General features: G+C 41.1%; 1 protein-coding gene across 1 annotated transcript in view; it reads left to right on the top strand.

The window, feature by feature from the left end:
* Positions 1-18,358, top strand: part of MYH9 (myosin heavy chain 9) — a 78,153-nt gene that overhangs the window by 27,198 nt on the left and 32,597 nt on the right. Inside the window, exons 3-10 of the mRNA XM_079992125.1 lie at positions 1,312-1,468; positions 7,930-7,957; positions 8,399-8,492; positions 12,958-13,050; positions 13,818-13,881; positions 14,848-14,946; positions 15,711-15,854; positions 18,260-18,355. Of these exons, the coding sequence (XP_079848251.1) occupies positions 1,312-1,468; positions 7,930-7,957; positions 8,399-8,492; positions 12,958-13,050; positions 13,818-13,881; positions 14,848-14,946; positions 15,711-15,854; positions 18,260-18,355 (775 nt within the window). The remainder of the gene's footprint in view (positions 1-1,311; positions 1,469-7,929; positions 7,958-8,398; positions 8,493-12,957; positions 13,051-13,817; positions 13,882-14,847; positions 14,947-15,710; positions 15,855-18,259; positions 18,356-18,358) is intronic.

Raw genomic sequence — 18,358 nt, 5'->3', positions numbered from 1 at the left:
TTTGTTGCTGCTTCCAGACATCTTGGATGCCATACAATGTCTGGGATGAGCTCTCATCCCTCTGAGGTGGTAGGGGCAGGATTAGTGTATTATAACTGTGGCCAGCCAAAACGTTTTTGCACTTACAACCTTGGGGAAAACAAGCACACAAAGAGGAATTAAACTCTTCCTACTGGCAGTCTTGGGGAACCTTTTGTAATGGTGCCACTGCAAACCGGATAGCACTGCCCCCCCCCACTGCCGCCCCCATTTCCTGACATATTTCTGCTTTGGATATTGAGGGAAATAGTTGGCAACTTCTCACAAAGCCTTTTAATGCTGGGTTAACTCATAATAAGCATTCTGTAGAGTTGTGCACAGGCAGTGGTTACTTCTATATGTTCTTTCTGCACTGAATGCTGCCTTGGCCTCTTAGAGTGAATGAACATTCATATGCAATAAGTGGTATTAAAAAGTAAGTCTGTTCTAACTGCATCAGGATTTTTAAAATTCAGTTTTGTAGTTTATAAGTTAGCATTGAAATTTTGGCCATATGTGTAACACTGGCTTGACATGTAAATGCATCAGTGATAACTAGTGAATGCTAGATCTTCAAGTGTTTTTGCAGTTTACTTCTACCCATACTAGGTTTTTTTCCAGCCTTTAACTTGGAGGAGGTGAAATGCACCTGCTTTCTCAGGTGCTTTAATGTTTTTAAAAAGTTTTAGTTGTAAGGCTTAGAGACGCTTGGAAATGTGTGGGCAATGCTTCATTAAATCCTGAATGCAAGTATTGCTTGGACTTTAGTGGTAGCTGTAGGTTCTCATCTCTGCCACCCCCACAAATTCTGTGGCTAGCAGAATTAAGTATGCACAAGTTTGCACATAACATGTAGGCAATAGAATGGATTTAAAAATCTGGTGCAGGATATGTACAACTCTGAGGTAGAGCTTTGTTAATATATGTGAATCTTTTGTTCTGCTCCATGCTGGCACTGAGCTAGTGTCGAAAGATACCTATTGCCTAAGTTTTGCTAAAATGCCATTCATTTTTGTGTACTGTAGAGCTATAAACAGTGAATAATAATGCAAAGTAAAATGCATGTTTCAGTCATCAAAGATGAATAGCCATATTCAAAGTAAATGACAGATGTGATTGTTAGTTCAAAATCTCTGGTAATGGAAGGCAATTATGGCAGTCCAAGTAAATTTTCAGTATGTGATTATTGTTAGCACTCTTGTGAGTTGGGGGGATGGGAGGCGGGTTATGTGGAGCCGATGAAACTGTAAAACCATGAATGCTTCTAAATTCTTCTTAAATTCCATTTTGCAGACCTACTCAGGCCTGTTCTGTGTTGTCATAAATCCCTACAAGAACCTGCCTATCTACTCAGAAGAAATTGTGGATATGTACAAAGGCAAAAAGAGACATGAGATGCCCCCTCACATATACGCTATTACAGACACTGCCTACAGGAGTATGATGCAAGGTAGGTACATTTTAAAATATATTCTGGCCATGGCAGTGGCTATGCTCAGATGAGTAGGCTCTTGTAGAGTTGCCACTTTTGAAATGTCAAATGTACATAGGGATACAGCGTGAAAGTTTCATGTTTGGGTGGAGGTCTGCTGCAGTGCAACTTTTGATTCCAGTCAATCTTCTGGTCTCTGGAAAGCAGCATTCCTCGGTTGCCTTCAGTTCTGCTTAATCCGTGGGGGAGGCTTGATGCAGCAGCCAGTGGTATGGGAGGAATCTGTATTGAGCACAGAAGATGAAAGGCTACAGTGCTCTGCAAGAACCAGAGGCATTCAGGATTAGCTGTTTGTGCCCTAGACTCTATTCAAAGTCTAACAGGCAGGAAATCTTTCATGGTTTTGAGCACTTCTTAAAAAAGCATGGCAAGCTGATGTCTCTGACCCATTCTCAGCATGGGGGTGCAGTTATTTCCCTGAGCTGGTGAAGCAGAAAGACCTGCATGTTAATTGGTTAGATTCCAGCACTTGGTTTAGGGCATGCTAATTGGCAGCCTGCAGAGGAGGAGCAGGGGCTTGCTTGGTTTCAACTAATACCCAAGTTTCTTAACCTTTTTGTAATGTGGCCAGACTGATGTGTCACTGCCTCTTTTTGGAACTGGCATCTCTTTTGGCAGCCCATATAGTTTATGATGTGAAACTCCCTGCCCCAGGCCAAATCAGCTGGCAGAGGGAGGGGCATAGAAGTCAGGTGTATATATATGCATGGCTGCGTCTGAACTCTGGATTTGCTAGGACCTTGGGTGTTAATGTAGGTTGCAATGCATTCAAGAATGCATCAAGATAGGCATCAAGGTGTCCTTCATGAGTTTGCTTGTGTGTGTATGAGAATGAGGAAACAGCCAGTCAGTATCCTTTTATGAGGCTGAACTGCTGCTCCAGTATGTAAATAAGTAACAGTGGAGCCAGAGTACCTTTTATAGGTGGCTTGAACAAACCCAATAAATTATGACAAACTGGAATATGTACAACAGTCTTCCTTGCAAGCCCACTACCACCAGGCTTTTGTTTGCTTCTCCTTGTTGCATTGCAAGCTTGGGATAATGTAGTATGTAGGATTCTGCCATTTTGGGGAATCAGGGAGGGTTCTTGGTGATCTTTAGGTTTCATTCAATAGCCTTGTGGCTGAGACTTAAAGCTGAAGACTTCCTCTCTCCCCCCTCCCTCCAATATCTGTTAAATGTTAAATCTTCTGTGTGAAACCCATAATGTTTACATATTTCAGAAGTTGGGGCCAAGAATGTACTATTTGTTAGTCAAGTCTAGTCTGGCTTGCTTAGTGTAGCATTCCATGTCCCTTTTGAATCAAGTCTTGTTTATGCTAAATCTTTTGTTCTGGACTCTGATTCACAAAGGGAGGTTTAAAAAACAACAACTGGGTCTTTATTTTGTTAAAGGCCATGACTTTCATATAACCAGCATTTCTCTTAAATGTACTTAAGAGAGGGAAATGATTCTGTCAGCTTGCGTTTAAGAGTGTGGAGGTCAATTTCCCAACAATGATAACCAGGGCAAATAGGCTCCATGTTGGAAATAGCTCATGCTTCACAATTTTCCCTCTCGAAATACTATCTTTTTTTGTAAGTCTGATAATACTTTATCATACCAACAAGTTTGATTATATTTTATCAATACGGAAGTGATAGGAAAACATATTTAATATGAACAAGGGCTACTAAGGCTGTTGAGGAAAAAAATACAACACCTCGGCTGATGTTGACATTGTCATGGTTGACTTTTGCATACATCTTTACATTTGCTGCAAATTATGCCAGTGGAATCTACATTTTTAAAAGAAAAAGGTAAAATTTGAATGTCACTTACATGCTGATTCATATTGCATGTCTCCAGATGGCAAGGTAGATGACAAAAAAGGCAGTTGGTTTAGACAAGCCTTCCAATAGGAGTGGAGTTCTAACATTCTTAGTCGTCTTGGTGTCTCATGATTAACAGCTGTTTTTTCCCAACCAAATTAAACCAACAGAATATAAAAGAGCAATTTTTTTATGATGCAGACAGGAAGGAATGAGATAGTGTTTTTTAAGTGACTCTCTTTATATGTGAAACTGCTTCTTGCTGTAAATTCATTTAGTGGGAAATGAAATTAGTTCCTCTTAAAATTCTGCTTTGGTCATGTTCTAATTGTCTCCAGTTAACATAGTGGGAGGTGTGAAGAAGACATTTCATCTGTTAATGGTGAGGTCCATCTGACAAGAACAGATGCAAGTTTGCGTATTTTATCCTAGAAGTACATGCACTCAAAATATTTCCTCTTGAAATCTCATGCAACGAGTTGAGTAAGATTTAAAAAGTGAAAGAACCTGTATTGTTTGCTTAAAGATGCAGAAAGGTTAGGGTAACTACTGGACTTTGTTTCCCAAATTGGGGGTCAGCCAGTATTGTTTTGTCCCAGAATTCTAAGTATATCCTAGTACCTAGCAAAGATGAAGCGAATCAAGTCTTGAATCTAGATGCTGACCTTTTGACTATAACATCAAGCCAATTCTTCCATCTTTCTCCTACCTGTCCCTTGAAGTGTTGTAGAAAATTCAAAAGCTTGTTCCCATGATTTTGTGACATATTTCGTCCCAATAAAAGTTAATTGCCCAACTATTGAATTTTAATTGAATCAAGGTTTCTGTAACCACTTTTGGATTCTAAACTTCTCCAAAACCTTTTATTAGTCTTTTAGTTCCGACAAGTCAGAGTATTACTCAGAACATTATTATTGACCAACTTCTTAACCTCTTGGTGCTCTGTTCCCTACTGTATCATCCAGGGGAAGGAGATGGTAAGGAGGAAATAATGTGTGCTAGGAGTCCTCCCCCACCCCTCCACCTCATTTCCAAAATTTTAAAAGACATGTGAAGTACCCCCTGAGGCTTTTTCCAGTGTTGAGATGGAAAATGTGTTACAAAAATCGAGCACTGTAAAAACAAAGGAGGCAAGATAGCTGATGAGATGTATGATAATTCATGTTCTATATCCATCCAGTCAGATGGGTGGGGTACTACTACTACTACTGTTAATTACAGTGCCTTAAATGCAGTTACAAAAGGGGACGCAGGTGGCACTGTGGGTTAAAGCCTCAGCGCCTAGGACTTGCCGATCGAATGGTCGGCGGTTCGAATCCCTGCAGCGGGGTGCGCTCCCGCTGCTCGGTCCCAGCGCCTGCCAACCTAGCAGTTCGAAAGCACCTCCGGGTGCAAGTAGATAAATAGGGACCGCTTACCAGCGGGAAGGTAAACGGCGTTTCCGTGTGCGGCTCTGGCTCGCCAGAGCAGCGATGTCACGCTGGCCACGTGACCCGGAAGTGTCTCCGGACAGCGCTGGCCCCTGGCCTCTTAAGTGAGATGGGCGCACAACCCCAGAGTCTGTCAAGACTGGCCCGTATGGGCAGGGGTACCTTTACCTTTACCTTTAAATGCAGTTACAGGTCTTAGCTGTGATGCCTAAATATTTCTGATGATAAACCATAGAGATGGGGGAAACTCTCTTTTTCTGTAGTTAGGAGGTAGGCTTTGCTCTTTAGCAATAGTCAAACTGCCTGTGTTAATGAATCAGCTATAAGCAGGGATCAAACTTTTTGCCTTTTTAGCTCTGCTTCCTCTTGGCTGGAGAGATGATGTCACCATAGTGTGAGTGCTATGTTCTCCTTTTATGGAGTTAAACAGACTCAACTCGGAGTTGCTCATGCAGAGGAAGTGGGTGATAAAGGCCTGTTAGGATATTCTGTAACTGAGTTGTGAAGCACTAAGCAGCATGTTAACATTTTCTCTTCTTATCCCCACCCTCCCCAGAGTTCAAAATATAATCTCCTCTTGGGCAATTAGAACACCTCAAATGCATGTACTTGGGAAGCATGTAATAACTACTATTATTTTGACACTTCTGCTACAGAACTCTTCTATTTTTTTCCAGCTACAAGGATTCCACAGATACATAAAACTATATTTAAATTTGCATGATGAAGCAGTTTGCATCAAATGCTTCCAAGCCATGCATCTCATAAGATGGACTCTAGTCAATGAGAGATTGTACCACAATAATCCTGTTAGTCTACAAACTTATGCGTTGCTGTAACAGCCCATCTCTCTGGAATAAATAATAATTTTGCCTCTTTAAAATCTGTATTGCTTCTTAAGTGTTAAAGACCAGGCTTGATAATAAATATTGAACAGAATTTGTACAGCTCATAAGACAGCTGCTCATTGAATAACTGCTCTGAAATACAGAGCCAGTGCTATAGACTAATGCGTTACTTATTAAAAGCATGCTTGGCAGGGGGTTGGACTCGATGGCCCTTGGGGTCTCTTCCAACTCTATGATTCTATTCTATGATAGTCAAAAGATACATATCTGGGCCTGTAAAGCAGATGAAGACTCCTTCTTTAATTATCTTATAAATGAGCATTTGGTTACATTTATTTTCCTTCTTCCTTTCTCACCCCCCCCCCCAGCAAAACAAATCTAGGCTATCTGAGCACTTGCACACTCCTCAGAAGGAGCAGCCCAATATCCTGCTGGACAGTCAGTTTTGAAATGGGTGCCTCTGTTGTATTTATTTTATTTATCGAAACTTACAGATCACATAATAATGATCAAGAAAGAAAAATTTCTAAGCAGTTTACATAAAATAATGTAAAAATTTTATCTGACAATACAAACACATTTAATCTAGGATAATCTCATGAGCATAATAGAGCCCAGATTGAACGGAAAATATAATATTCTAAAACATAACATAGCTGCTGTATCATTGTGCAATTGTGCAGCTCTTTCTGTGTATGTGCGTTAGCTTACTGTTTTGGGGGAGGGAAGTCTGTTTGTTCTAAGAGTTGAGCAACAGGAAGTAGGATACCATGCGGCACTTCTCACTTCTCAGGCAGAAGAATTCCAGCTATCCCAGTGATGACTGCTCTACTAGGCTGGGAAAATTCTCTCCTTCTCCTCGCCCCCCCCCCCTCCAAAGGGGCCTATTTCCTTTTATGGTAGTGTCTGCATACTTGCCATGTGACTTGCCTGTACTTGTGCAGGTACATTCTTTAAAGCTTAAGGAGGAGGTGACTAACCAACCTGCAGCTGACAATAGAGGGGGAGGGGGGGATTGCTGCCACACTTGGGGGATTTTTCTGACTAGTTTGCCTGCTAATGCATCAAATTCTATAGGGATGAAGGGACTACTTTTCCCACAAGGAATTTCAGGCTAATTGGTCAGCTGCTGAGTTAAGTTTCTTCCTGCAGGCTGGAATGGAAGTAGAATGGCTCCTACTGTAGGCAAAAGGACGGCTGGTTATGACTCAAGATGCATAGGGCTACTGCAGGCGTTCTCCATTTGGCTTCCCCCTATAGTAATGAGGCATGACTTGGTGTTTGGATACAGAGACAGTGTACTTTAAGCACCTGTAGCTTCTTTTAAAAAGTGTCATCATTATTCAGAGAAACAACTGCCTTCCTGGAATTGCCTGCATGATACAGAACCACCCAGTTGTCTGTGTTACTGAATACACCTCCTGGGGCTATGTGCAAATGAATCAATGCCCAGTCATGCAGAGCCCATTAACTGTTGAGAATCCTTCAACTGTATGCTCTTATGAACTGGTAGAGAGTCTGAAAACTTGTCACTTACCTTGCAAGGCACATGAATGCTAGTGGAGTAATCTAACTGGTTATTAATTAATTTGGGTGATCTCGTGACTAAATCATGCTCTGAGCAGACACATTGAAATCAATAAACTTCAGTACCAAGTCAGTTTATTTCAGTGGGTCTACTCAGAATATGACTTAGTTGGAGACCACCCTCTGTATGTAGCTAAGCACCATATAAAATGCACTATATGAGTAGCTGAATTACTAACCCTGAATCCCAGCTCTTCAGTTTCTTTGGTTCCTGCAGCAGTGGTAAAAAAATCAGGTAAAAAAAATGCTATTGGATATGGCTCTGTATCAGCAAAGAACTCTGGCTTGCACGCTTGGTTAAGTTATGTCACCTTCTAATCTTACCTGACACAAAAAGGAATTTTAGTTATACATGTAGGAGAGTATAAAACAAGTGATATGGTTCTCCCAACTATTTGGAATTTTTTTCTGCGCATACCACACCGAGAGCAGGAATTCTGTAGATAACATGGTGGCTGTGAAAATAGGCAGGATTTATTAATTTGTTTATCAGTAATTCCAGTCATATCCCAGTCAATAGGCATTGAGGCTACCCTTTAAGACCCCACCCCTCCATTGCATTTTGTTGAATCTGCTGGGGCTGTATGTGCAAGAAAATACAACAACAGAGGTGCAGGCTATGTTGAAGAGATTTGCCGAGAGGCCTGAGACTATGCAACTTTGCTTAAGAGGCAGTGAGATGGAATAAAGGTGACCTTGGCCTGAATCTGATCGTCTTTTGTTTGCTTCTTAATTTCAGATCGAGAGGATCAGGCCATTCTTTGCACGTAAGTATTTGCATAATTTCCCCATTGCTGATATAGTTCTTGGCAGTTTAAGCAGCTTTTAAAAATGTAGTTGACTCACAGGAGTGGTTTTACTGTGAAACTTTAATCTCTCCGGGTCTAACTAATACTTTGAAAGGCAGGTGTGTGCATAATTTTTCACATGTTTACCAAGTCTCACTAGAAAAAGATAAGGGCAGATAAAGACCAGGAGAAGATGTTATAGGCCCCCCTAGTGGAAGCATATCAAGTGTAAATGCTTGGAGAACTGGTAGTTAAGAAAGCAACCTGGTAGGTATTGTGGTAACCTTGTTCACCATATACAGGCTAGCAAGACATTTAGGGAAATGGGTGGACTAGGCTCCTGAAAACAATATTTTAGAAAGTTTTTAAAGAGAGGTAAATGCTTGCAAATATATCCCGATAATGCTTTGTCTTTTGCAGAGGTGAATCTGGAGCTGGTAAGACAGAAAACACCAAGAAGGTCATTCAGTATCTGGCTCATGTTGCTTCATCACACAAGAGCAAGAAGGATCAAGTAAGTTTCTGTATTCTAATAGGAATTTGCTCTGCTATTTCAACTGCAAACACAAGCTGACCTCTTTATGGGAGATAATTTAGTACTGATTGATGCTTTGTAGTAATGTGAATGGTCCCGAATTTTATGTGAGACTGGCTAATATTGTGCTCCTGACTTGTGTTCACTGACTTCAGTGAAGTGGCAGTAGATGTTGAATTGTGTCTAAATGACCGCTGTATGTGGCAGGGCATTCACCTACTGGCAGGGAGGTACCATCTGCCTCCTTATTGTAGCGTCAATTTAAAACTACTTGACCACCTCTTCTTCTGGAGTTGTGGCTGCCCCCCTTTCATTTGCAATGAAGAAAGTGTTCCATCAGTAGAGCCTTCTTTACTATTATAGGTAATAACCAAAAACACTCTGACAGCATGTGTCTTTTGTGCTAAGGAGGGTATCTATGAAATATTGTCTCATTTATTTTTCCTCCCTTCTCTTGATGGATTATGTCCGAACTCATCAGTTGGGACTTCATAGGTGAGCTGCACGTTTACTGCACGATCTGCACCAGGAATGTGTGTGTTGCTCTACTGTGTGACTTATAGCAGCTTTTCACTCCCACCAATGTCACCTTTTGCCACTATCAGTTCACAGTTTGAATCACATAGCTTTCTTCCTCCCGAGATGTCCCGAATGGGAGACTACAGTTTACCTCATGACACTTTCTCACGTATAGTCAAAACCTATTAGTAATTCTCACTTTAGGTCTGTCTGAATAGAATTTCCCATGTGCACCGAGAGGCATTCTGCGCAGTGACACAGATACTCTGTGCTGTTCCAAAGAGGGTATCTGGTATCCATGGTATTCGGGCTAGACAGAGCAGCTGACTTTCTCCACTCTCCTCAACCCATCCGGCGTACTTGCTGTGGTGCAGGATGCTGGGAAAGGTCATGAAGAAACTGCCCCGGCACAGGCTGGATGTTCCAGCTCAGAGCTCTTTGCCTGAGTTAAACACATGAGGAAATGCTAGTTATCTTGTAAACATTATAATGAAACCCAGATGCCAAGTGTATTCCCTGTTGCTACATAAAATCTTGGGTTTTGATTCTTTAATGTACTGGCATGCTGTGTGTCCATAGGGTTAGCTCTCAAACTATCTCTGCATGGTGTGTGTGCGTGTGCGCACATTCTAATGAGTGGCTTTTGGAAGCAAACCAAGATATAGTCTTCTGTATGCCAAACCTTTTGAGAGATGACAGCTGCTCCAATAGACTGTCAGTGAGAATACTTAGAACAGGCACAAAAAAAAATTCTGTGTTAGAATTTAGGGATCTGAAAGCATGTATATTCTGTCCCAGTGCTGTCAAAACCTAGGATATAAGGTGGCAATCAATCAGCCCCCAGTGTAACAATTTTGGAGCCCTTCCCCCAGCTTTAACTTGAAGTCCTTTTGGGGTTTTTTAAAGATTAGTCAAAGTACTGTATTGCTTTTAGAAGCCTGAAGCGGACATAGAACTTTTTTATGTTGTGTGTTGATGTTTAAATCTAACTATCACAATCAATCTTTCCACCCATGCTTTTGAGTAGGAATTAACAATTATTAATGGCTTATTTAGGAGAATTTTGATTCCCCCCCCCCAGACATGCTTAGAATCAATATTTGTGATAGTTTCCAGGGTCAGGAGACAGGCCTGTTGATGAGGAAAGTTATGTTAAAGGATGGCTGGATATGACATGCACCCGGCTTTATGTATTAATAGGCTTTAGATTGCAGAGTTTTAAAACCACAACTTGGGCAAACTTTTCACTATGAAACTAAATTCTTAGCACCGTCAGTGCTTTCAAGCAAAGCTGTCCACAGCATTTGGTATTTTCTAAAGTTTCTCAGCAGCAGCAGCATTGCTGGAGGAGGAGGTTGGCATGATCTGCTGTTTCAGCAGACCGGCTGGTTAGTTCCAAGGTGGGACAATTAGTTCAAACTGTCTCTTCTCATTCTGAATCCCTTCTGAGATCTGCTTCAGCTGGCTTTAGTCATGAGTAGAGGGGTGGAAATCTTTTAAAGCCTTTTCCGGACCAGACATCAAATATCTTAAGACTCCCAAGGGTGATACTGTTCCTGGATTCTTTCCTGGAGGAAGTATTTGGAGCTGCTGTGTGGGAAAATTGTGAAGATACTCTTTATGCAAGTTTTTCTGAAATGATGAAAGGCTCACGCCCACACTGTGGCCAAATGGAACAGAATCTGTGGCTGTAGTGACATGCATTATTAAATTGGCTATGCGACACACAAAAAAGAATGAAAAAGTTTAGGCTGCAACTGAAGAAAAATAAATATTAGCAACCCATATTGAGGACCTGTTAGGACATTATTTCACTCCTGGGATTGTGTCCAGGAACAGGCTTTGGGCTCATGTGCCCCTCACTGTTGTGTGATCAAATGAAGAAATTGCATAGGGTATGGGATTTCCTTGGTTCTGTGGTACTCTACAATGACATCTTAAGTCATGTTCCTGATCTCTTCTTGGTGGTAAATAGTATCTGAACAGACCCTAACTCATGAATCAGAGATTTCAAAAAAAAGGACATTGTATATTACTTGATCACAATATGCAGTCATTCCCTCTACTAAGAATTGTTGGTGGTGAGTGCTGGCAGAAATTAAGCTAAAATGGGACTGCTGAGAAACAAGATAGTGGTATTGGATTGAGGGAGTCTCATATTTGAAGAAGTCTTAAGCAACGCCCGCAGCCCTATGAGGACAATCCCCCAACAACCCATTGAGGACTGAGCATGCCCAGAAGTCATAGTTGGGGAAAAAGAAACAGCACTCCTATTTTGGGATGAGCATGCCCAGAAGTCATAGTTGGGGAAAAAGAAACAGCACTCCTATTTTAGGATGAGTATGCATTGCAACGTCTTGTTTCAAATGCATTTGGAAGCTCTAGGTTTCCCTAATCTTACTGTCATCTAGGTAGCCAATTCCTTCTCTAAATTCTTCACTGGTTAAGTTTATATGGGCAGCTACAATAGCTTGTGCTTCTTTGGGTCTCTAAAACAGCCTCCCCCTTCCTTCAGTGGCTGGCTCCAACCCATTTGTGTCTCTTCTTAATTCTCTCCCCCCCCCCCATTTTTCTAGTGAAAAAGGTGCAATGAATTACTGTTGACTGCAGAAAAACACTCAAAGCAACCATTGCTCCTTATAGCTACATTTTTAGCCCTGGAGTCCTGCATTGGAATATTTAAGCTGCTGCTGCTTCCTCTAAACATAGCTTTTCTTCAGATCTTGACCCTGCGCTGAAGTTGTAGTGTTTCGGTTTGTGACATCACTCATTTCCATAGCAACAGATTGCAGTAACAAACAAAGGATTAGGACTCCACTGCAGGATCAAACGGGAGAATTGGGGGGGGGGGGCAGAGGCCTTCCTAGCACACATACATATGTGACAATAGAGGAAATTCTACATTGCTGGCAAAATAAACTTTTCAGCACTCATCTGAGGCTTTGCTTCCTTCTGCACAGCTGATGGGGTGGTCTGTGATGGATAGCAGCTGTCTTAGCCAGAATCTATTCCCATGGCCCAACAGCCCACTGTCACCATGAATAAATGTTGCTGCTGCTGCTGTTGTTGTTGTTGTTGTGGTACCAAGCTGCACAACGGACAGCAGAGTTCAGAGCTCTTCTAAATGTATGTGAAGTTGGATCACTTACAGGAAACCCAAAGCAACAGTTGAGTAAAGGCCCCTTTCTTAGCCCTGCATTCAGCTGAGTGAGCAAAACTGTCTAGTTTACACTGCAACTGTTGTAGCACCAGCAGCAGATTTGGTGCTACATGGAAACCGAAGAGTTGTGAATCTGAGCTATGGGAGGTACTAAAGTCCAGTGGAAAGCAAGTTCAGAAACATGGAAAGCTGGAATAGGAGGACAAGTTGATGCAGTGTGATCTTAGGTCAGCAAAAATGGAACAGTTTTTCAGCAGCTATGTATTCATCTAAACCAGGGGTCAGCAAACTTTTTCAGCAGGGTGCCGGTGCACTGTCCCTTAGACCTTGTGGGGGGCCGGACTATATTTTGAAAAACAAAGCAAGAATGAATTCCTATGCCCCACAAATAACCCAGAGATGCATTTTAAATAAAAGCACACATTCTACTCATGTAAAAACATGCTGATTCCCAGACCATCTGCGGGCAGGATTTAAAAGGCGATTGGGCCGGCTCCGGCTCCCCGAGCCTTAGTTTGCCTACCCATGATATAAACCTTGAAGGCAGCAGGTTTTGTTTCTCTGAGTTTATTGGATGGAGAGATTTTTCTTTTGATGCGATTAGTTTACCCTTAAGGAAGTGTATTCCTTAAGGCATACATCTCACAACAATCTACACAGTGCTACTTATGGAAATAAGAGTTTGGAGCCAGGAGTTGACAAAATATATCACCTTCTAAATGAATGGGTTGAAAGTAATTTTCATGTCTGATTTCCTGACTCCAGGGGGAGCTTGAGAGGCAGCTACTGCAGGCCAACCCCATCTTGGAGGCCTTTGGAAATGCCAAAACAGTTAAGAATGACAACTCTTCAAGATTTGTGAGTATCTGCCTCCTTACTTGAATTATGCATTTGAAGTTTGGGGGGCAGGGGAAGGATATAGTTGATTGTGGTTTTAGCTGTTTGGCCTTGGATGTAGTTCTGGATACAAACTTCACCTTGTCTGCATTTGAAGGGTATTTGGGGCAAGCAGATTATCCACAAACTCGTATTAATACTATATGTGTGAGTCATCCTAAACCTTGGTTGCCTCTGATATAGTTAGCAATAGCAAACATTTTATTTGTATGCTGCCATTCCAAAGTTAAAACCAAGCTCAAGGCAGCTTACAACATATATAAAAAAATTACATAACTACATAAACATAATGAAGTAGTCATAAACAAAAAATCAAATATACTTATCTGTTTACTGTGTACAATATCCTTTTTAAGAATGATTTGAAACATTTATTTTAAAAGGAAACTGAAGCTATAATGGTGTGGTATTAGATATTGAATACTCTGTGCCATTGTTACCGGAAAGCACCTGGAAATGAATAGAAGCCAAAGTGGCCTATTTAAAATTATATTTTCCCTGCCTTCACTACAAGTGGCATCTGAGGCGGCAGATGGGTCCTGGTCCTCTACTGAGATCCATCTAATTTATGAGTCACAATGCTTGTAAGAGTATCCCGTTATCAAGTTCCTTGGCTGTTCTGTAGAATGAGCCTGAGTTTTATATAGAAATCTAGAATAGCAGCTGTATATCCCACATTTACAATATGTGTAGTCGGCTAACTGTTCTTGTTTTCTTTCTCCTTTCAGGGAAAGTTCATCAGAATCAACTTTGATGTAAATGGCTACATTGTAGGAGCCAATATTGAGACCTGTATCCTTCCCACAGATAGGGAAATCCAAATAACAACTAAAGGGGGGGGGGAGGGGGAGAGCACACAGGCACCTTGGCTTAAGAAAAGGTGTGGGCGGATAGTGTTTTGAAGTTGTACTTTGAAGAAGCCACTTGCCTTTTATGAAGACGATAATTTCAGAAGAGCTTGGCAACCTTCAATTGAAGTGCTCATGAATAGTGATCTTATAGCTACATTTAAAATAAGATCTCTTCCTGAAGTACTTGTGATCCAGTTCAACACTAATACAGCATTTGTGAACATTTGTGTTAACTCACATGCACTATGGGCTCAGCTGCTAGGGCAGAAGCCTCAATCTGGCAGAGTAATACCTGAGCTGCCTTTTAAACATACCTCATTGAGTCCAAAATAACAACTCTTTACATCCTCCCCCAAAAACCCTTTATTCTGTTCTGCCAAACTCCTGCACACTTAAAGTTCATGCAGACTGGGTTACAGTGGTACCTCGGGTTAAGTACTTAATTCATTCCGGAGGTCCGTACTTAACCTGAAACTGTTCTTAACCTGAAGCACCACTTTAGCTAATGAGGCCTCCTGCTGCCGCCGCGCTGCCGGAGCCCGATTTCTGTTCTTATCCTGAAGCAAAGTTCTTAACCTGAAGCACTATTTCTGGCTTAGTGGAGTGTGTAATCTGAAGCGTATGTAACCTGAAGCATGTGTAACCTGAGGTACCACTGTACTTTGTTTTTGAAAAGTCTTTTATGTATCTTTTTCTTTAATAGTAGTATGGTGACAGAAGGAGAGGGTAATATGAACAGAAGTCAAGCATTCAAAGTATAGAGGCTTAATTCCTGAATGTGAGAGGTTTTTGCAAAAACAACTTGCCCAGTTTGGGTCTGAGAAAGATGCCAAGCTACCTGAGAATCTGTATACATAGAATTTATGTAGACATGGGTAGTTGTTTTTTCTCCCTTAACTTACCAAAGATCTGTTGGAGAAATCGAGAGCAATACGTCAGGCCAAAGAAGAACGAACATTCCACATCTTCTATTACTTGCTGACCGGGGCAGGGGAACACCTGAAGAGTGAGTACTTGGTGCTTAAATTATAGACTCCTAGTTTACTAGTAGTCTCTTTAGAAGTGCTTTGCACAGGCATTCTGTCTTTTTTTTTAACCCTTTCCTCTTGTATAGTATTTGTTCCCCCAAGACTGATCTAGCTTTGTCAGTCTCAACCAATGTCAACATTTCCTTATCTGAAGACTGTACTGAGTTAATTAAGGACATGAGAAACATCAAATTAGGAGTGTTAACAGCACTCTTAGAATACTGCAAAAGAATTTACTGAACTTGCAGCAAGTAATTGCCCTTCAAATGATTTACGGGTGAGAATATAGGCAACAGGGAGTTACTGTTTTTGTAAGTAAGCTGGTTCTGCTGCTTTCCATAAGTGTTGTACCAAATGGGTTATTGAAGTTAGACACCATTTAATTGAAGTTAACCCAACTAACCATTTTTTGTGGATGCGGGATAGTTCTTACCCGTTTACTACTGTTGCATAACTATCGGCAGGGCAGTGTTTAGATCTCTAGATAAGGGATGAAAAAAGATTCACGTAACCTTTTCAGATGGAAACAACATTAAGCTTCTGCTTAATGTTGAAGATCTAGCAATTGCTGGAATGCAAGAATACTTAGCCTAGGGTTTAATATAGGAGGCCTAATAAGGCATCCTTAATACCGAGTAGTTGTATATTTGAGCTGTCAGACTTGTCGTATAAGCCTTGCTACTTGCCCTGAATGTTTACCCTGAAGTTGTGCACTAAAGTTTAAACTTTATTGCCTCTTTAGATGACTTGCTGTTGGAGCCCTACAACAAATACCGCTTCCTTTCTAATGGGCACGTTACAATCCCGGGTCAGCAGGACAAGGACATGTTTCAAGAGACGATGGAGGCAATGAGGATCATGGGCATTCCAGATGAAGAGCAGATTGGTATGAAGCTTCTAAAAAAGGCTTTAGATGTGCAGGCGGGTTGTGGTGAAGATTGCTAAATAACAGTGAAATCCCCAAGCACCTGGATACTTTGAGTTGTTAAATTAGTGATCTGCATGCGCCTATCTGGGGATGTTAGATAGTGGCCTTTCCCTGCATTCAGGTTAATTTTGGCAAGTACCGTCTTTCTGCAAAGAGAGGTTTCAAAAGGACAATCTCTCTCTCTCTCTCTCTCTCTCTCTCTCTCTCTCTCTCACACACACACACACACACACACACACACACACACCACACACACGAGCATGTAGCTTGCCAGCCTACATTTCAAGCCGTCCAGCTTTCTTTCCACCTTTTTTTCAAGCTTGGTTAAAACAGCTGCTCCTACTGCTTTGTGTTGTGGATGAACATCCAGTGTAAAGGTTTTTAGATGTGTAATTTGTTGTGTATTTAGCAGATTAATTGCACTGCAGAAAGCGTGCTGGGGAGACCACAGATTCAGGAATTATATATATATATATATATATATATATATATATATATATATATATATATTGTTTGACTTTAATTACAAAGACAAAAACTCCTTTTACATTCAATCTTTAAGTATGACCCATCCATAGACCCATTCACCAGGGTACTGAGAGAGGTACACACTGCTCTTTATATACTATACCCAATTGCTGACACAGCTTAATTAACACAACTTAACAGCACCTGCTATACTGTTTCACAGCTGTAAAACTAGGTCATGATATTTACTCTGGCCTTTAAAGAGATACACATCTTGTGAAACAATAATGAACCTTAATATTTAAATAAACCATTCAACATAATTGAGTGATGAAAAAATGCTCCTCCTTCCCTGTTTCAGCTGCTGAATGCATTAAATACTATACAGTATTAAGCATGTGAAGATCCCACATCTGGAAGGCAGGTGGTTTGAAAGTCTGATTTTAGGCTCAAAGCTTTAAACCTCTTTAAAACATGTTTGTTTAAATTGAATAAAAAGTAACTTTTTGGCTGGAGAAGTTGGTCCATCATATCTGTGTTTTTGGAATGACTTATGTAGGTTGCCTTAGCTTGGAAGTTTGGAGCTTGGGATGTTTACCCAGAAATAGACAAACCCCGCAGGGGTACTGAAACCTAAAATGAGATACTTGACTTTGAAAGAGTAGAGTATCTGCAGGCCCATTTTTTCCACAGCTAATATTTAATCATGATACTCTCCCAATTGTGTTGTGTGGGGCAAAGTCTGTGATCCTCCCATAGGCTCTTAACTCATGAAGAACAGGCAAGTAAGTAGCCCTCATTGATTAGAGACAGCAGCATGGTTCATAGTAAACATGCAGCTCCTGTAACTTAGTACTGTATCCTGAGTGTCAGAATCCTTAGTGCACCAAGGTCCCTGCCTGTAAGACATACCTGACTGCAGATGCGGCATCACAGGAGACAGGGCCTAGTGACTGTCTGCATCTGTCAATACAGCATTGGACTCAATGTTTTGGGGTAACTTAATTGTAGGTGACTCCGGAGTCTGCCTGCTTCAGTGCTGGCATTGCCACAAAGTGTTAGCACTACCACTTTGTTCTTTAGAAGCTTGGAAGATTAAAAGGTTAGACGTCATTGCATATACAATATCAGTGCTCCTCCTGGACCTTTTATGAGTGGACCCAAATGTATGATTTTGTAAGCTGCTTTGGGTCACTTGTGAAAAAAGACTAATAAATGCAATTATAGTAACATCCACTCTCCTCTTTCATAATAAATCTGTTAGGCAAAATGTGTCAGTGTCTTTGTATTACATATTCTGCTACCAAATACTGATGCCTTTCAGTATTTGGTAGCGGAATATGCTACATTTTCTGAAATGTCACAGGTTGTAAGATTTTTTTTTTTAAAAAAAAATATTTTCTTTGACTTGTGGGGCTCATGAGCTGGATGATAATAATGTCCTTTGAGCCACCTTGCCTTTTCCAGGAATTACTGTTTCTTACATTTCTGATCAGGCATGCATGCAATTGTTTTGTAGGCTGTATGGTCGGAATATAAATCTAACATGAATGCAATGTGTAACCAAATAGGTACTAGAGGGAGGTTTGGGAAGGCTTAGAAAATTCCAAGGTTTGTAGAAGTACCAAGAAATATTGAGATAAAAAAAAATAAAGGTGGATGACCCTCCCAAAACATGGAAGACTGGATGTTGGATAAGAGGAGAAATGGTGTGGAGTATTGTTGAGGAGGCCATGGCTGACTGGGACGGTGAACAGAAGCATTTTGTTGCAGATCCATTTGTGTGACTCCGATATACCAAAAGGCTAGTGGGAATGAAACAATTGGTCGTTCGTTCATCTGTGCCTGGTGTGCTTCTTAAGTGACATGTAGTAACTTTTGGGTGTTTTCTTTAGGTCTGCTGAAGGTGATATCGGGTGTTCTTCAGCTTGGCAATATTGTCTTCAAGAAGGAGCGCAATACAGACCAAGCCTCCATGCCAGACAATACAGGTA

The sequence above is a fragment of the Podarcis cretensis genome (genome assembly GCF_951804945.1).
Source record: "Podarcis cretensis genome assembly, chromosome: 10".
In the NCBI taxonomy this organism is placed as follows: Eukaryota; Metazoa; Chordata; class Lepidosauria; order Squamata; family Lacertidae; genus Podarcis; species Podarcis cretensis.
The sequence above is the reverse complement of the archived record's forward strand: the minus strand, read 5'-3'. Positions and strand labels throughout refer to the sequence as shown.